Consider the following 21,396-nt stretch of genomic DNA (forward strand, 5'->3'; position numbering starts at 1 on the left):
CATAATGTTTTTGAGATTCGTCCACAGCGTTCTGTGGGTCCGTAGTTCCTTTGATTGCTTAGTAGTACCTAATATTTGAATATTTCATGCTCCAATTATTCATGCTCCTGTTAATGAAAATAATCTTCTGGAGGAGACAATTAGAAGGCTTCTATCTAAAAAGATCTCCAAAGATGTTTTGGAGTCTTTATTTCCTATTTGGTCAGTTACTAAGCTTAGCTGTATACCACATCACTTTTGTTTCAAGAATTCTTATTTATAACATGAGTGATATAAAATACTACTCATATATTCTTATTTATTAAGCCATAATTATGCATATATACTAAGATTGTCCTGTTTATTATTCCTTTCCCTCTTGTTTCCTCCTGAAATCTGTTTTGATTTATATGTTGTTTATTTTTGTGAGAACACAGATTGCTGCCCCCGTCCCATTTCTGATTTGTATTTCTAACATGTGCCCAGGTGAGGCTGACGCAGCTGGTCAGAGGACCATTCTTTGAGAACCACTGCCCTAGATACAGACTGTTACCCAGGTTATGCTAAGACCACATGTCGAAGGCCTACTTCACCAAGGAGAGAGCAGTGAAACCAGCTGGGAGAGGTATGCAGGGGACTCAGAGAGCAGGAGCTCCAGAGAAGATGGATTTCCTAGTGCCCTCCCTCTCTCATCACACCCCTCACCATCTCACTTCTTTCTTTTTTTATTTTAATTTTTATTGGAGTATAGTTGATTTACAATGTTGTGTTAGTTTTAGGTGTACAGCAAAGTAAATCAGTTATACATATACGTATATCCACTCTTTTTTCTTAGATTCTTTTCCCATTTAGGCTGTTACAGAGTATTCAGTAGAGTTCCCTGTGCTCTACAACAGGTTCTTATTAGTTATCTCTTTTATATATAGTAGAGTGTATATGTCAATCCCAATCTCCTCGTTTATCCCTCCCCCCCTTACCCCCTGGTAACCATAAGTTTGTTTTCTACAGCTGTGACTCTACTTCTGTTTTGTAGATAAGTTCACTTGTACCCTTTTTTTTAGATTGCACATATAAGCTATATCATATGATATTTGTCTTTCTCACTTCCTTCTTTGATGTGAAGAGTCAAATAAGCTTCTCCCCTTCCTTGCCTGTCCAGAGAAACCTCTGCAAATCCTCCAACCCAGAAATATAGGCATTGCAATGCAGTCAGAAAATCCTAACACCAGCATTATCAAATGCACATAGGAAGTCTCAAGAGTATACAGGTAGTGAGAAAAAAAGAAAAAAGAAAAACCACTTAAACTGGTGGAAGATATCATGTAAATACTTCTTAACTTAATGTCCTTGCCTCAAAGGAATGAGATTCAAATATAAGGAATTTTATTATTATTTCACTTATTATTATTTTTACTTTAAGACATGATTATGAATTTACTATTAAAATAAAACCCCAATTGGCTGTCCCTGTCACAGAAATCTCTCAAAATAAAATACTTTCCAACAGATAAGACATTAAACAGATTTGAATTATTAATGTTAATATTTTTAGTAAAGATGAAACCAGGAATTTTTCATAGAAAAAAATTCAGAAGCAACCAGACTAGTTATTGCATACATAAAAATACCTCGCCATAAAATACATGTCTGGAAACTAGTGCATTTTTCAGTCCTTGGGCATGAGAACAGGCCAGTCTCAGGTGGGGCTGTCTCCAGCACCACTTCTTCTCTAATGGTGGAAAAGGGAAAGAACAGAATATAGTCATTGGAGAAATGTCTATTTAGGTCTTCCACCTATTTTTGGATTGGTTTGTTTGTTTTTTTTGATATTGAGCTTAATGAGCTGCTTATATAATTTTGGAGATTAATCCTTTGTCAGTTGCTTCATTTGCAAATATTTTCTCCCATTCTGAGCATTGTCTTTTTGTCTTGTTTATGGCTTCCTTTGTTGTGCAAAAGCTTTTAAGTTTCATTAGGTCCCATTTGTTTGTTTTGGTTTCCATTACTCTAGGAGGTGGGTCAAAAAGGATCTTGCTGTGATTTATGTCATAGAGTGTTCTGCCTATGTTTTCCTCTAAGAGTTTTATAGTGTCTGGCCTTTCATTTAGGTCTTTAACCCATTTTGAGTTTATTTTTGTGTATGGTGTTAGTGAGTGTTCTAATTTCATTCTTTTACATATAGCTGTCCAGTTTTCCCAGCACCACTTATTGAAGAGGCTGTCTCTTCTCCATTGTATATTCTTGCCTCCTTTGTCAAAGATAAGGTGACTATATGTATGCGAGTTTATCTCTGGTCTTCCCATCCTGTTCCATTGATCTATATTTCTGTTTTTGTGTCAGTACCACACTGTCTTGATTACTGTAGCTTTGTAGTATAGTCTGAAGTCAGGGAGCCTGATTCCTCCAGCTCTGTTTTTCTTTCTCAAAAAGACATACAGATTGTGAACAAACACATGAAAAGATGCTCAGCATCACTAATTATTAGAGAAATGCAAATCAAGACCACAATGAGGTATCACTTCACACCAGTCGGAATGGCCATCATCAAAAAAAATCTACAAACAATCAGTGCTGGAGAAGGTGTGGAGAAAAGGGAACCCTCTGCACTGTTGGTGGGAATGTAAATTGATACAGCCACTATGGAGAACAGTATGGAGGTTCCTTAAAAAACTAAAAATAGAACTACCATATGACCCAGCAATCCCACTTCTGGGCATATACCCTGAGAAAACCATAATTCAAAAAGAGTCATGTACCACAATGTTCACTGCAGCACTCTTTATAGTAGCCAGGACATGGAAACAACCTAAGTGTCCATCAACAGATGAATGGATAAAGAAGATGTGGCACATAGTTACAATGGAATATTACTCAGCCATAGAAAGGAACAAAATTGAGTTATTTGTAATGAGGTGGACAGACTTAGATCTGTCATACAGAGTAAAGTAAGTCAGAAAGAGAAAAACAAATACAGTATGCTAACACACATATATGGAATCTAAAAAAACAGTTTTGAAGAACCTAGGGGCAGGACAGGAATAAAGACGCAGATTTAGAGAACAGACTTGGGGTGGGGGGGAAGCTGGGACGAAGTGAGAGAGTAGCATTGACATATATACACTACCAAATATAAAATGGATGGCTAGTGGGAAGCTGTTGCATAGCACAGGGAGATCTGCTCGATGCTTTGTGGTGACCTAGAGGGGTGGGATAGGGAGGGTGGGAGGGAGACACAAGAGAGAGGGGATATGGGTATATATGTATACATATAGCTGATTCACTTTGTTGTGCAGCAGAAACTAACACAACATTGTAAAGCAATTAAACTCCAATAAAGATGAAAAAAAAATTTTTTAAAAGGAAGCAGTCAATTTAGGTGAATGCTTCATGAATTCTCATGTTTGAAATCAGAAGATCTTCAGCCTCATTTTCAAAAGTAATACTTTATTAAAAATTATTACTTTAGGTATTAATCAACAGAGATGCTACTGCAATCAACTTTAAAAGACAAAGACAAAATTGTACTGGTGACTTTTTCAAGGGCAAATGATAGGTATATCCAATTACAAATTTGGTGAATGGAGAGAATATTCAGTTATTCTGTGCTTCCCAGATACTTTTAAAAATTAAGTATCTTAAAGTTTTTGGTACAAATCACATGGCATTTAACAGCCACAGACATCAAAGAAGCTCTGTCCTATTATATATTTTTCATATAATTACGGCTCCTTTAAAGGAAACAGCACTGCTCTAGAAAAGTTTTTATTTGTAATCCAAAGAAGATCAGCTTATTTTTCCACTTATTCAGTTACAGAAATTACCACCAAGTAATAGGCAATAAGAGAATGAATGTTCTTTTAAAGTCAAAGGAAGGCATCTCCAGAGTCAGAGAGTAATCAATCCACATGCAGCTCAGTACTATTTATTCCTTCGCAAAATGCCTCAGTGACATACATTATGGTGTGTATACACGTGTGTTCTATATTTGCATTATGTGGAGGCTTATGTACCGAATTTCAGTTATTCCACATTCACAGAGAAATGTTTCCACGTATTATACTTCCATTCATACTCACTACCTCAATGTTTTCTTTAAAGCTGCACAGAAAAATAAACATAACACTGCTGCAAACAGATGTCTCCACCTGAGTTTCACAGATTTATTTCTTTTTCTTCCGAATTACATCAAATATCACGTGGTCCTCAAGTGGTCCCTCTGGACCACACGTGAGAGGGTGGTCATCAGAGCCCCTTCAGTAGCATCCCTTTCCCTCTGGGAACCCGGAAGGAATAACGATGCCTGCTGCTGTGGTGTCGGACCATTTGCTTCTGTTGATTATCTGATGTTTCTGGAAATACCAGCTCATCTCCATCTATACGTATTTTAAAACAAAAAAAGCAATGTCATTCTTTAAACTGCCTCCCACCCAGTTTCTCATGTTAATTTCACAACTGTTCATTAACTGCACAAATATCACACTGCTCTGATTTTTTAAAGTTAAAAATGGATGAATATGGCAAATTTCTCAAGAATAGAAGCAGAGTATTAATGAACAGAATTTAATGTTCAGTGTAAGCAACACTTAAAAATGAATTTATTGTGACTCTTATCTATGAAATGACATCATTTCACTGGAAGGAGAGGTCAATCATGTTGGTGTCTTTCCACTTCGATTTGCCCTCACATTTCTATGCTATGTTTTTCTCCTATCAGATTTTTGTGGCTAAAGGGTATCAAAACGGTCTGTTATGCTTCAGGGGCAAGCATAAAGGGCCAGTCATTCTGTAAATGAAAACAATTACAATAATTGTAACTGAGCAAAGCATTTCTGAGGTCCACTGCTGGAGGAAGAGGTGTTGAGGTGGGGTAAGGAGACCCCACTTCTTCTCTCCTGGAGGTAAAAGTCATTCTCTACTTGCTGCCTCTTCTGATCTTGGGGAAAGATGCACCCCTCTTTAGACTTAAGACTTACTCTGTTTAAGTTCTTAATATCTAGAAGTCAACAAAATGTCACCCAGAAACACTCAAAAGTGTCTTAGACTACAAAAAGAAAATAAGAGAGCTTCTTATAGGTTAAATTGTGTCCCCGCAAAAGATGTTGTCATACTAACCCCCCCAGAGCATGTGAATGTGACCTTATTTGGAATTAAGATCTTCGCAGATCATCAAGTTAAGATGAAGTCATTGGGTTGGGCCCTAATCTGATTGTGTCCTTATAAAAAGAGGAAATTTGGACACAGACATGCACAGGGGATATGCCACATGGAGATGAAAGCCGAGATCAGGGGTGATGTATCTAAAAGCCAAGGAACACACAGATTGCCAGCAAGTCACCAGAAGTTAGGAGAGAGGCCGGGAAAAGGATTTCTCTCACAGCCCTCAAAAGGAACCAACCCTGCTGACATCCTGATCTCGGACTTCTGGCCTCTAGGACTGTGAGACAATACATTTCTGTGGTTTAAGCTGTCCAACCCTGTGGCACTTTTTAGCAGCCCCAGCAAAATAATTCTCTGCTACATTAAGTATTCCAGCCTATAAATAAAATAGAAAGAAAGACAAATGAATCCCTGTGGCTTTTCTCACACTCTAAATCTGCTAGAGTCTAAAATGTAGGTGGGAGAAGTTGGAGCAGGGCGGTGGGGTGGGCCGCGTCTGCTTCCCCCGTGTGCACTGCAGCTTGGAGCACATCTGGACGCAGAGCCTGCTGGGAAGTGAATGAATTTTCACAGTGAGCATTCAAATGGTAGATTAGTGTTTCCAGGTGCTTATGTCCAACCATCAGTCCTGCTTAAAAATAGCTGGAGTGTGCCACAAGTAAATGCTTTTATCTCTACTGCTATGCGAGGATGAAGGAGAACCACTTTGCCGGGAGTGCATCCCAGGACTGTGTGTAAGGGGCACAGGTGTCCAAATCAGACCCTCTCCACTCACTAGCTCTGTGACCTTGGGCAGTCAGTTAGAGACATGGTCTCTTAGAATTACTTCTACTAAGAAGAAGTCATTTCTTACTTGTCTTCTTATTTTTGAAATATATTAATCTAATTGTCTCCAAAAGCAAAATATTTAGGGATCCTTCACTATTCAAGGGTTGAACCTAAAATAATAAAAAAGCAAGATTACCATTTCAATGAATACTTTTTTAAAATTAAGTTATGACTATTTGCTTACATATAAAGAATTAAGAATAAGTATATTCTACTTAAACTCCCCCCTCAGAATAATGTAGTCTCAAAAAAAAAAAAGACCCCCAAAACATCAATTAAAGAAAATAAATGGTGTTACAAACTCATATTGATAAAATTTCAGAAACATGAATATCATAGATTAAAGAAATCTGAACATTACTAACTTAAATAGCAATCTATTTAATTTTTATATTAACTTTTAAAACATTATTAGTAACTAAAAAATTATCCTGAGAAGATTCATCTGCCTTGTGAATTCATTTTATCAAACAATAAATGTGACTGGTTCACGTTTAGAATGCTGGAAAAGTGTATTTTAATATTTTATATAGTGGGACCGTCCTTACAAAAGCTTTTCCCATTGCTTATATTGTTTAAAGTGAGGCAAAATCTCACATATAATTGTAAATACTTCCTTCATCCTTTCCTGTATAAACTCCTTTTTGGTGGCTCCTGGTACGTATACTCCACATATGCCAGAATTTAATCATTCTTAAATCTTCAGTGGTCTTTTAACAAAATAGAGGTTTTTACTTCTAAATTTTACGTAAATTTTAAATTATTTGTAGTAAAGATACAAAATTTTTATTTTATTATGAATCTGTGAGAATCTAATTGAGAATCCTAAAAACAGCTTTGGCTACATACTTTTCCTTTTTTTTTTTTTTTTTTTTGCCAGTAAAATTTTCCTTCACAGTATGCAAAATTATACTAAGTGAAAATTAGTAATAAACACAAGTAACTAAACTGAATGTGGGAAGTAACATCTATAATGTATGATATAAATATTCATATTATATTATCTATATAAATAAATAGTACATTTATTTATATCATGATAATCCTACCTTATATAGTGCAACTAAATATCACAAAATAGCTCTTGTACTAGTAAAAAAATTAACCCATGTGGGTTTTGGTGGTTATTTTCACTCTTAGCTAAGCCTTCAAATCACCAAGTACACATTAGTAAGTCCAGCAAAGGCACAATTGAGTTTCCATTTTCAGTCAGTAATTCATCAGTCACATGATCTCAATGTCAAATCACCTTCTTGAGGGGGATGGTTTGGATCCATTCCATGGAGTTCACATCAATGATATCCACTGCATTTTCACTGTACACTGAGAGATATGGGGCATTGTAACCTGGGAAAAGGAGAGGAGGTGACAGCAAGCATGGGGTTCATGATTCATTTTTTAATTGGAATTTTTATTAGGATAATTATAGATTCACATGCAGTTGTAAGAAAAACACAGAAAGATCTCTTGCATGCTCTGCTCAGTTTTCCCCAATGTAACATTTTGCAAAGCTAGCATACTGACATTGATAGAGCTGACCTATCCATCTCAGGCAGATTTCCCCACTTTTACTAGCACTCATGTGTGTGTCTGTTTGTATGTGTGAAGGTATATACAATTATATCACCTGTGTAGGTTCAGGTGTTCACAGCCACAGTCAAGATACAAAATAACTCCAAGGATCCCTCATCATGCCTTTTTATAATCTCACTCACCTCCTTTCCATCCTCCCCTCCTTCCTTAATCTCTGGGAATCAGTATAATCTGTACTCCATTTCAAAAATTTTGTCATTTCAAAAATGCTATATGAAAGGAATCAATTTCCTCTAAGATCAGGAACAAAACAAGGTTGTCCACTCTCACCACTATTATTCAACATAGTTTTGGAAGTTTTAGCCACAGCAATCAGAGAAGAAAAAGAAATAAAAGGAATCCAAATTTGAAAAGAAGACTTAAAGCTGTCCCTGTTTGCAGATGACATGATACTATACATAAAGAATCCTAAAGATGCCACCAGAAAACTACTAGAGCTAATCAATGAATTTGGTAAAGGAGCAGGATACAAAATTAATGCACAGAAATCTCTTGCATACCTATACACTAATGATGACAAATCTGAAAGAGAAATTAAGGAAACACTCCCATTTACCATTGCAACAAAAAGAATAAAATACCTTGGAATAAACCTACCTAAGGAGACAAAACACCTGTATGCAGAAAACTATAAGACACTGATGAAAGAAATTAAAGATGATACAAACAGATGGAGAGAATTACCATGTACTTGGATTGGAAGAATCAACAGTGTGAAAATAACGATACTACCCAAAGCAATCTACAGATTCAATGCAATCTCTACCAAACTACCAATGGCATTTTTCACAGAACTAGAACAAAAAATTTCACAATTTGTATGGAAACACAAAAGACCCCGAATAGCCAAAGCAATCTTGAGATAGAAAAACAGAGCTGGAGGAATCAGGCTCCCTGACTTCAGACTATACTACAAGGCTACAGTAATCAGGACAGTACGGTACTGGCACAAAAACAGAAATTTAGATCAATGGAACAGGATAGAAAGCCCAGAGATAAACCCACGCACGTATGGTCACCTTATTTTTGATAAAGGAGACAAGAATATACAATGGAGAAAAGATGGCCTCTTCAATAAGTGGTGCTGGGAAAACTGGACAGCTACATGTAAAAGAATGAAATTAGAATACTCCCTAACACCATACACAAAAGTAAACTCAAAATGGATTAAAGACCTAAATGTAAGGCCAGACACTATAAAACTCTTAGAGGAAAACATAGGCGGAACACTCTTTGACATAAATCACAGCAAGATCCTTTTTGACCCATCTACTAGAGAAATGGAAATAAAGACCAAAAAAAACAAATGGGACCTAATGAAACTTAAAAGCTTTTGCACAGCAAAGGAAAACATAAACAAGACGAAAAGACAACACTCAGAATGAGAGAAAATATTTGCAAATGAAGCAACTGACAAAAGATTAATCTCCACAATTTACAAGCAGCTCATGCAGCTCAATATCAAAAAAAACCAAACAACCGAATCCAAAAATGGGCAGAAGACCTAAATAGGCATTTCTCCAAAGAAGATATACAAATTGCGAACAAACACATGAAAGGATACTCAACATCACTAATCATCATTAGAGAAATGCAAATCAAAACTTTAGTGAGGTATCACCTCACACCGGTCAGAATGGCCATCATCAAAAAAATCTACAAACAATAAATGCTAGAGAGGGTGTGGAGAAAAGGGTGCCCTGTTGCACTGTTCGTGGAAATGTAAATTGATACAGCCACTATGGAGAACAGTATGGAGGTTCCTTAAAAAACTAAAAACAGAACTACCATATGACCCAGCAATCCCACTACTGGGCATATACCCTGAGAAAACCATAATTCAACAAGAGTCATGTACCACAATGTTCATTGCAGCTCTATTTACAATAGCCAGGACATGGAAGCAACCTAAGTGTCCATCAACAGATGAATGGATAAAGAAGATGTGGCACATATATACAATGGAATATTACTCAGCCATAAAAAGAAACGGCATTGAGTTTTTTGTATTGAGGTGGATAGACCTAGATCTGTCATACAGAGTGAAGTAAGTCAGAAAGAGAAAAAGAAATACCGTATGCTAACACATATATATGGAATCTAAAAAAAAAAAAAAAAAAAATGGTTCTGAAGAACCTAGGGGCAGGACAGGAATAAAGACACAGAGGTAGAGACTGGACTTGAGGACACGGGGAGGGGGAAGCATAAGCTGAGACGAAGTGAGAGAGTGGCATAGAAATATACACACTACCAAATGTAAAATAGATAGCTAGTGGGAAGCATCCACATAGCACAGGGAGATCAGCTCAGTGCTTTTTGACCTCCTAAAGGGGTGGGATAGGGAGGGTGGAAGGGAGAAGCAAGAGAGAGGAGATATGGGGATATATGTATATGTATAGCTGATTCACTTTGTTATAAAGCAGAACTAACACACCATTGTAAAGCAATTATACTCCAATAAAGATGTTAAATAAATAAATAAATAAATGGAATCATATGGTATTCATGATTAATTATATCTGCTACGCCCAAATACATTATAAAAACACCTTCAGAGTGGAATCCAAAGAGAATCCCATAATAATATTATAATTATCAAAATCTTTTTTTTGATACACAGGGTTAACATAAATTAAAATGGCACATAAATGATGCACATGGGTCCAATTATATAGTACAACACGTATGTAAAATCTGACAAAAATCTTTCTAACACCTACATCTAACAGCAGCTTTTTTAAGAAATTCCATAACATTTCAAAATCTGTGGCTCCTAAACCAGGTCAACTTCCAAAAAGAATATGGTGTAAGATTAGAAAAGTATATCTGGGGAGTGAAATTAATGAACAAAGCAGAAAGAACTTCCAGCCAGTAACATTTTTGGAACTTTCCACTTTATTAATAATAACCTCTTATGGCTCCTAAATACTCACCTCAACATGAATATGTCTCCCCATTAAAGCAACAGCAATATAATTAACAACACTTCCTACACTCATGTTGTGCCACTCTTTCTTTTTTCCTGTGGCCAACTCTTGAAAGTGTCATTTACGTTTCACATCCTCCACTTCCCAGCCCTACTGACACCCAGTCCATGGCAATCTGACTTGTGTCTTAACCCATCCATTAAAACTGCTCTCACTACAAGTCATTAACTGTCAATTATTCCTAAAACCAACAGACATGTTTCAGTCTCTGTCTTACTTGAAAGCTCAGCGATACTTGCCTCCTACAATTCTCCCTCTCAGTTTCCTTTGTGGGCTTCTTGCCCTCCGACCACCTCTCTAATATTTATGTTTCTTGGTCCTCTGGCCTATGTCCTATTCTCTCTCACTTTGTTTACTCTCGCACTGGAAGTACAAACTCAGCATGTCCAAGGAACCAGGCTGATAATGCCAGAAACTAGTCATTGATTTTAGCTTTACCACAAATGGGATGGCCAGACATTGTGTGCTCTGATGTGTTCAGTGTGACATACAAAACTAGTAAGAAATTACTCTTATTAGAAGCCGTTAATGATCATTTTCAGTTGTAGGAAATTCAGGACATAGAGGAAGAAGTTAGAAAGCACCACGAGGAAACAGACAGATCTAGATTGTAGAACATCCTACAGGAGAGCAAATCAGTGGTGTGGAAAACCACTCAGGATTAGAAGATATTTAAGAGTTAACCACAACATGCCATGTGTGGACCATTTTTGGATTCTGATTCCAAGAAATACACTGTCAAAAGAGATGTCTTTATGATAATCAGCAATATTTTAATATGGACTATTGGATAGTAAAAAAGAATCATTGGTAATTTCTTCAGAGGTGGTAATAGTTTTATGAGAAAATGACCATATTTTTAGAGATGTATGTTAAGGTGTGTAGAGGTGGAATGAAAATAATGTTTGGGATTTTATTTCAAATACTTCAACGACTCAACAAAAAAGAAAAAAATTAAGTTATCATATTCCTTCCTCCTCTGCCCATCTGAATCTGTCCCACCTTGTGTTTTATTATCTCAGTAATATCAGTGGCATCACTCATTTGCTCAACTAGGAAATCCTGATTCTCTGGTCCCTGAGCTTCCACTTCTAATCAAAGCTTTGTAAAGCAAAGTTTTGTCAATTATATCTCCTCAATATCCCTCAACTTGTCTCCTCTCTATCCCAACTGTCTCTACCGTACATAATTTTAATCCACAATTTCTACAATGACCTCCTAGTTGGTCTCTTGGGCTCCAGTCTGATCTCTCGTTTATCGTTTACCTCACCACTAGAGCCTAGGGATTTTTCTGAAGTGCATCTCTAACCATGTCAGTGCGTCTGTGATCTGGCTCATGAGAACTCCTCCAGTCCCATTTCTCAAACTCTTATCTTGAACTCCATGTCTGAAACAGTGACCTTATTATAGTTCCTCACAAAATGCAGTATCAATGGCCTTTTCCAGTTATGACAGAGTTGTCTGCTATTGGAATTACCCTCCCACCATCAATAATTATAAAATGGACATAAAAATATAAAAATGGACAAGTCATATGAAATAACTGTTTTTAGGCATTAGTTAGTAGACAGCACAGGACTGCCATTCCTAAAAGAAGATAAATATATAAGGTGGGTCCCACATTCCGCTGTTTCTCTGCCTAACGGAAATCTCCAAAACTGCTATGTAGGAAAATGGAACCCAAGCAGAGAGTTGAAGTTTTGCCAGGCAGAGGAAACAGATTCTAATGTGTCTGGAATTTGCAAGGCAGAGTACACAGAGGAAAGAGCCACAAAGAAAGGTGTCCCAGAAATCTGCACAGCTGTTCCCTCGAAGTTCCTGGCCAAATCCAAAACTGCACACAGACAGAGCAAGATTCCACAAGACTCACGCAGAGCATTGAGAGTGAACAGAAATTTCATAGGTAGTACAGTGCTGGAAAGACATTAGATTTCTGAACCAGACAGAGTAGAGAGACGTTGGTGAAAACCCTAGGCATTCAGTTGAGACCCAGAAAGGCCATTCTTTGGGCATGAGGACTAGAAGAAAAGCCAAAATAGGCCCGCCCTAACAAAGTCTAATTCCAAGCCTCAGCAAAACTAAAGTGATCCATCAATAGGTTAATTGTCTGTCAGAACAAAGCACACAACACTCTCTAGAGAAATACATAATATAACCCAGAGTCCCTGTATCATAGCATTCATAATGTCCAGCAAAGATAAAAAAATAATAAGACTTGTAAAAAAGCAGGAAAATAACAGCTTTAATCAAAAAAAAAAAAAAATTCAGTAGAAGCAGACCCATAGAGGCCATATGTTGGAATAATTATAAATAATTGCATAAATAGTTTAAGACTGTGAAAAAATATAAACAAATTGGCAGAGAGGAGAAATCCAGCAAAGAAATAGAAATTTCAAAAAAATACTTGAAATTATAGAACAGAGGAATATAATACCTGAAATGCTTAAAAATCCCTGGACAAACCAGGGGTAAAAGATCGGTGAAACCGAAGATACAATCAATATAAATTATCTAAACTGAAGTAAAGAAGGAAAAAAAGATTTTTAAAAAACAGAGCCTCAACGATTTGTGGAACAAAGTCAAGAGGTCTAATATACATGTAATTGGATCTCCAGAAAAGAGAAAATAGGTTAAAAAAATTTTTAGAAAATATAATGCCTAAAAATTTTCCAAAATTAATGAAAGATATCAATCTTCAGATCCAAAAAGTCCTGAAAATCCCCAGCAGAATATATACAAAGAAAATCACATGTAAGCACATCACAGTCAAATTGCTGAAAACCAAAGATAATGAGAAAATCTTAATGTCTGCCAAATAGAAAAGACAGAGGGAACAACAATAAAAATGGTTGATTTCTCACTGGAAACAATGGATACCAGAAGAAAATAGAATGACATTTTTTAAGTGCTGAAAGAAAAAAACGCTTCTCGCTTTTTTAGCTGGCCTTTCCAGACTCACCAGTTTAGATTGTGTCCCTCGTACGTGCTCCTGTAGAATACTGTACTCCCCTATCACAGCACTTGCTTAATTATTGATCTCATATCATGATTATAATCTCAATAAAGATACAGACTATTTCACCATGTTTAATATTGTGCCCTTAACTTTTAGCATAGTAAGTTCATATTAAGTGCTCAATTACTATTCTCTAAGTGAATAAAAAATGCTATATTAAATTTATAAAATGATGGCCTGCATCAATGAAATATCAAATAGGCTAAAATTATTTAGGAACATTCTATGTAGACTTTACATAAGCTAAATCTAAAAGGCAAAAAGTAATCTACTTAGTAACTATTTCTTATGGTTAATTAATGCTTATGTGGTTTTCAGTGACCATGAAGATATCTACTTAGGAGCTTACAAAAAGCAACAACCTGGATTAAGAATATATTCAAGGTAAATTATCCTATGAATATAGTATAAATTAAAGGCTAAGTTATTTCACATGTATGACTTAGATATAACTTCTTTAGAGCTATTCTACTTAAAAAGACATAGACAACTTAGGAAAATTCTTCAGTGATGTAGTTTTCAAAAATAAAACCGTCATTAACAATATTTAGTCATATGATATAGAATTGTAATAACAAGGTTGGAAATGTACAGAGAGACAAGGAAATAAATTGTAAGATAGCCTTACAGCAATAACTTGGAGTTGCTGGCCACAACAGTTCAGCTGGCCTAGATCTGAGGCCCCTGCTGTCAGTGTAAATTCCAATGCTCTTAAAACATAACAGATACTCAATACTAGAGATCTCAATTGCACAGAGAGCATCCACTGGTTGATGTGCAATAAATGACAGTGTAGGGTCATGGGAGTGCAGCATCCTGTATGGAATTCCTTCTCTCCTCAAGGGGTATCTCAGGAATCCTGATTGGAACCCTACACAGAGCTGTTCGCTGAAGATGCCCATCCACTGGACATTGGTTGGGATTTGGAGCTCTTTAAATTTTCTGTGAGAAATTTTCTTGCTCTGAAACAGCTTGTAACAGAAGATTTGGCTTTTCCTAGCCACACAGAGGCATGTATGGGCCCCTTGGCACACTGTTCCAGAAGTCACGGTCTGGCACCCTTTGGTTTCTGCCAGCTTGTGAATATCAGTCTTTCGTCCATCCAAAGCTGACATGGGAAACAGCTGCACATGGTGACTTCGTCCTGAGATCACTGCAACCATCTGGCCATGGGGGATAAGCTCAATCTGGTGAATCTTCTTCATGTAGCCAATGCGAATAATTTCTACACAAATAAGCATATTTGTAAGTCATTTTAAAATTCATAATAACTTCTGTTTACTTATTTCAACTGTTCTCCAAATTTTACTCATAAGCAATTAAGAAATTTTTCCCAATAAAAATGATCTGATAAATCTTCTTAGTGTCATTAACTTGAGTAATTTCTCTACAAATAAAACAGCAAGTCACCTTCAAATAGCAATGTTTCCTTATTTTTTTATTTTCTTTACTGAGGTATATTTGACATATAACATTATACTAGCTTCAGGTGTACAACATAATGATTCAATATTTGTGTGTATTGAGAAATTGTCACCACAATAAATCTAGTTAACATCCAACACTGTAGATAATTACAATTTTTTCTTGTAATAAAAATTTTTAAGATCTATTCTCTTAGCAACTTTCAAATACACAATATAGTATTATTAACTATGATCATGTTTCTGTACATGACATACCAAGGACTTATTTATTTTATGGTTGGAAGTTTATACCTTTAAAACCCCTTCACCCATTTTGCCCATTACCCCCACCTCTGGCAACCACAGATTGTTTTCTGTATCTATGAACGTGTTTGTTTAGATTCCACATATAAGTGAGATCATATGGTATTTGTCTTTCTCTGTCTGACTTCTTTCACTTAGAGTAACAACCTCAAAGTCCATTCATGTTGTTGTAAATGGGAAGATTTCTTTCTTTTTTATGGCTGAATTATATATATATATATATATATATATATATATATATATATATATATATATCTCACATCCTTACCCATTCATCCATTGGTAGACACTTAGGTTGTTTCAATATCTTGACTATTACAAATAATGCTGCAAGGAACATGGAGGTGCGATATCTTTTCAAGATAGTGTTTTTGTTTTATTCGAATAAATATCCATAAGTGGAATTGCTGGATCATATGGTAGCTCTATTTTTAATTTCTGAGGAACTTCAATACTGTTTTCCATGTGGCCGCAACAATATACATTCCCATCAACAGTGAACAAGCATTCTCTTTTCTCCACATCCTCACCAACACATTATTTCTTGGCTTTTTAATAATAGCTATTCTAACAGGTATGAGGTGATATCTTATTGTGGCTTTGATTTGCATTCCCCTAGTGATCTTGAGCACCTTTCATGTATCTGTTGGCTATCTGTATGTCTTCTTTGGGAAAATATCTATTCAGATCCTCTGTCCATCTTTTAATCAGATTGCTTAGGTTTTTTGCTATTGAGTTTTATGAGTTTTTATATATTTTGGATATTAACCCCTTATCAGCTATGATTTGCAAATATTTTTTCCCATTCGATAGGTTGCCTTTTCCTTTTGTTGATGGTTTCCTTTGCTGTGCAGAAGAATGTTTTCCTATTTTAAAATTCTTTCCGATTTTTACTCCAATGGATTTAAATCAGGTTCTAATAAAATCACAGACATTAACTCAAAGGGTAGGTTTGAGAAGGACCAAAAAGGGATAGGAAGAGGATAAGAGATCAAAAATTATATAGGTTAAAAAAAAAAAAAAGATAATTATTCCATAGATAACATAATTACCTTAAACATAAAATTAGCATAATAAAGCACTAAACTCAGTCCTGAGATTCCAGACAGCAAGGCGAACACCCTCAATGTCTGACAAGTGGAAATATACTGCTTTTTCTTTTTTTTTTTTGGCCTTGCCATGCAGCTTGCAGGATCTAGATCTGAACAGGGATCAAATCCAGGGCCCTGGCAATGAAAGTGCCGAGTCCTAACCACTGGACCACCAGGGAATTCCCAATATACTGCTTCTTTAGGGAAAAAAACTGTCCTTTTTTTTCTGGCACTAAATTGATTCCTTTATTACACAAATATTTGTTGATTGACTACTATGTGCCAGGCACTGTTTAAGTGCATAGGATACAGTGCTGAACAAAAAGAGACAAGTCCCTGCTCTTATGCTGGCACCTGGTGGACCTTTCATGGGTCTCCTCACCAGGACTGAGTCACCCACACAGCATGGGAAGCCTTCAATGGAGAATAGCTAATGCCCTTCAAATGCAGGTTCTCCTTTAACTAACTTATCATTAGAGTGCAAGACATTCAAGAGAACATCTATATTACAATGACTCCTCTTCATTTCATCTACTCCCCCATTTCTCCCTCAAACAACCATGAGAGCCAAACAAAAACAAACAAAACAGAAACAGAGAACTCTGCGGTCTTATCTGGGAAGTATTCACTTTATGTTGTTACTCTTTGTGGTGTCAATGTACTAGTGGGGGAGGGGGATTCAAGCAGAAGTGTTTCCTTTCATGCACCAACTTGAAGATGGTAAACTAAGTTCTTACAGTGCACTTATTAGATAAAATCACTTGTGAAGATAGTTGGACACACTACTATATATAAAATAGATAACCAAGAAGGACCTACTGTATAGCACAGGGAGCTCTACTCAATCTTCTGTAATAACCTATATGGGTAAAGAATCTGAAAAAGAATGAGTACATGTATATGTATAACTGAATCACTTTGCTGTACACCTGAAACTAACACAACATTGTAAATCAACTATACTCCAATAAAATTTTTTTTAAAAAGATATTTGGACTCTGGAAGATTATGGATCTCTGAAAGTAGAAAAGTCATCAGTTGACTTGAAAACACATCGAACCAGATGTGGAAAATTTCTTTTACAGAAAAGAAGAGAAGAACCTGATATTATTACTATTAGAGTTTAAAGTTATTCCAGAACAGTAAATACTCTCCTTACCATCTATGGTAACGTGGACAACAAATAACCCTTCTTCATTTCCCAGAGCGATTCTTTTGTGATCTATATTTGACACATAAATTAAAATATCAAGTATTTTGGGGGGTAAACATTAAGTGAAGCTAATAAGATAAACTGGACAAGTTTATCAATGTTGAAAAAGTTTAGAAGTCAAATTAAGTATATATTTAGCAATACTACAGTGAAAAGAAACATAAAAATAAATAATTGGCACTAGGATTTTTCTTTCACATTACAGAAATAAGCATAATAAAACATTACTTTTCTCAGCAGAAAGATCATTTTACAAAGTAATCTTTATGAATACTTAGAGAAAGTATAATATTCAAGTAATGATAAACTGTCAAATTTGCTATAAATAAGTGATGTTTCATGAATGAAAAAATTTTATAAAATAATTTGGTGACCTTGGCCTGAGCTAAAACAGCATAGGGAGGTATGTCACAACAGAGTAAGAACTAAAAAAGTGCAAAGATAGCACATTACGTGAAGGCTTTGAATACAAAGCACAGATATTACATATATAAGCTCATTTAATCCTCTCCATAACTGAAAAACTGGAATTATCTGCATTTAACACATGAAGTTTAGTAACTAGCTCCGTGACCCCCAGGAGGAAATAGCTAAGTGGCTCTATTGTCACCAGTATCTAATGCAGAAGAAATGCTGTTTAAGAAATGCAAGTATTCTTGTCTATTGATAAAACTTTCAGTATTGATCTTAGCATTTCATTCATTGATTCACTTGATTTTCACTTATTTATTGAGTATTGGGCATTGGGATTTGAAAGACAGTCTCTGCCCTTAAGGTAGGTAGTTCACAGTTACACACAAGGTCACACCCCTTATGTGTTTGGGGCCAGATGTGTTTGGGAGCTCATAATTTTTCAGACTTGAAAAGGTAGATTGAAAAGATTTGAAAGGTAGATTAAAGAAACACCTTTCTAGGCAGGGCCTGGGGAGCCATCATATAATCAAGTATACTTTTGCAGAGAATCTGATGAGTAGCTGTGGGATAGAAGTGGAAAGACAACCCTCCACCTCCGGGTAAGCCTCATTCACTCAGGTTTTGCTGACAAATGAATTGTGGATAAAGTTAAGGTTTTCAGATTTCAACATTGGGACTGTGGTGAAAGGTAGGAACCTAGCGGGATAAATGTTGTAAATCCATACCTATGATTGCAGCTGTCTGGGTGGTTTTGATCAGGGGTAGATTGTTGTCATAAGCCTCTTTCAGAACATAGACTGAGCGGTCTCTGGAATGACTTTTTCTCAATATTTTGTGCAATTCACTCAGCACGCTCACCCACTCACTCTTCTCATTCTCGCTATCTGCTAAGATTGGGATTGAATATCTATTACTAGGTGCTGAGAGCTGGGAAGCTGTGACCTAGAATGATTTAAGGAATATCTAGGTTATAAGAACGCAAACATTCTTTATGCCAGCCTGTCTAGCATTTTTCATAAAACTCACCATTGTTGAACGAAATGTTAAATAACATTACCCTCTTCCTCGTAGTAAAATAGATGACGTGAGTATCAGAAGCAGGCCAAAAGCAAAGTGTCAGAATCACTTCTATTTTGATCCTCATAAAACCACCGGTGTTCTCTGACTACCTAAAATCTTGTACTTCATCAAATGAAAATAGCTACCATTTATTGAATGCTGACTCTGTACCAGGAACTGCTCTAAGAAATTGACATGTGTTAATTGATTAAATCCTCACAGAAACCTCAGTGCTAGTTACTGCTATTCTCTCCATTTTATCAGTGAGAGGACAGGAGCACAGCAGGGTAGAATGCAGGCAGTCTGATGCCAGAACCTCCACTCTGAGTCTCTCTATTGCTTTAATTCTAACACACAGCTTTGCATCTTTAGATTATCTCTGAAACGGCAATGTGTTTTACAGTGGCAATCATCATAATCAATTGTGATATTACGGAATGTTCAGGAGTTTTTTGTTGTTAAGTTAGAAATATTCAAAAACACATGTTTTCCTGGTTGCTACATGCCTATAACTTACATTATACTAGTAAATGGCAAATCAGATTTAAAATTTAAGGTATATAATTAAGCTAGCAGAACTCTAATATATAAAACTTTCTTTTGTGAGCATGAAGTTAGCAACAATGACATCATAAGTTCCCACTGTAAGTCAGTTCCAAATGGCCAGGTCTTTGTAGTCTCTTGGTGGTTGGGTACAGTCTAAATAGATGTCTATCTTTGCACTAAGGAACTAAGAATACTCCTGTCTGGCCTTTGTTAAACCAAGATTCCTAGGTTGACTGTAACCATATGGGTCTCGAGGGGATAACAGTCCTTTGCTTTCTCTGTCACTTTATTTAATCCATTCCAGAATCACTTTTATTTTTTACATGAATTTTAAAGAGCAGAGTGTCTATTTTTTAGAGTTTGCAAAACAACATCTTTCCCCAATTTTTCCATTTTGTACTCTTGGTTTGAATCTGAATTATGACTTCAAAATGTTGCCTCAGAGGAGACTTATTGTACAAAGTACCTCTAGTTTTAGAAGTTGCACATTCATGCTACTGTAGGTCCATGAATCGACGACCTTCCTCTATGTCTGATCCGGAAGTATATGGTCTCTCTTCCTCTGTTACTGTTTTTTCCTTCTTCTTTCACACCCCCCACCCCAGTACCATTCTGCTTTGTAAGCTTCCCCTGTTTTCAGCTATGAATTAGATCTGTCCTGTTACCTTAGTGTGGAATGAATGGACACCCTCAGGAACATTTGTATCTTAAGTCTCAGATTTAACTGTAGAATGAAAGATGTGACACCTGCAAAAAAGCTATTTATAGTATTTTTTGAATAAGAATAAAGGGCTAAATTTCTTGTGGCAAGTGGGAGAGGGAGGGAAACTATCCCACAGCACTTCTAAAATCTCAACCTCCAGGTACCTTCAGTAACCCAAGGAGCCCTGACCCCTAGGAACAGGCAGAAAAGGGATGAAACAAAACATACAAGGGATCCAATGACAGTATGCAAGCTTACCTTAAACATATGAGGCATTTCCTTTCTCCTTGCAGGAATAAAATCAGAGGGCCAGACTGAACTAACAGAAAACGCTCCATCCCTGAAGGAAAAACAAGACACTGGGAGTGAGTAGAATCACCGGAAAGTGAGTAAAACAATACATAAACATAATCCTCAATTTTAATTTCCCTGATTTTTAACATTCTTTTTTGTAGTAACTGACAGTGGTCAAAATATTGTATCAGCAGTACCCGGTCTGTCGCATATTATCAGAAAACGCAAGTTAACTCTGGGCTGTCCCTGACTCACCATTCACAGGGAACTAGGAAGGAGCACCTGTCTGACTCCAAAGCCATGGTCCCTAGAATATGGGCCATGTGCCCTCAGATCAGCTCATTTGTATATTTTGTAAATGTTACCAAGATAGACTTGACATATAATAAACTGCACGTTTTTAAAGTGAACAATTAGGTAAGTTTTGATCTATGTATACACCTGTGAAACCATCACCACATTGTAGGTAATGAACATGTCCATCACCCCCAAAAGTTTCCTGGTACAGCTTTGTAACCCCTACCCCCCATCCTTAGCACTCTTCCCTCCTCCTCCACTGATCTGCTTCCTGTCACTCTAGATTAATTTGCATTTTCTAACATTTTATAGAAATGAAATATACAATATGTGGTCTTTTTGTCTGGCTTTTTCTCAGCATAACAATTTTGTGATGCATTCATGTTGCCACATGGATGAACACTTCATTTCTATGTATTGTTGAGTAATATTTCATTGTATGGATATGTCACAACATATCTGTTCACCCATTAATGGGCATTCGGGTTG

General features: G+C 36.3%; 1 protein-coding gene across 1 annotated transcript; it reads right to left on the reverse strand.

Moving 5' to 3' along the window:
* Positions 1 to 4,066: 4,066 nt before the first annotated feature.
* On the reverse strand, positions 4,067 to 20,912 carry LOC309654036 (serine/threonine-protein kinase MRCK alpha-like; the record flags this gene model as incomplete). The annotated part of the gene is made up of 8 exons (XM_082478693.1): positions 4,067 to 4,352; positions 5,990 to 6,074; positions 7,214 to 7,311; positions 14,189 to 14,785; positions 17,541 to 17,603; positions 18,734 to 18,950; positions 20,575 to 20,656; positions 20,866 to 20,912. 8 exons carry the CDS (start codon positions 20,910 to 20,912, stop codon positions 4,222 to 4,224), a joined length of 1,320 nt encoding a protein of 439 aa, XP_082334819.1. The 3' UTR covers positions 4,067 to 4,221.
* Between the last annotated feature and the right edge of the window lie 484 nt (positions 20,913 to 21,396).

Source organism: Balaenoptera physalus, assembly GCF_965194825.1.
Source record: "Balaenoptera physalus genome assembly, contig: HAP1_SCAFFOLD_1779, whole genome shotgun sequence".
In the NCBI taxonomy this organism is placed as follows: domain Eukaryota; kingdom Metazoa; phylum Chordata; class Mammalia; order Artiodactyla; family Balaenopteridae; genus Balaenoptera; species Balaenoptera physalus.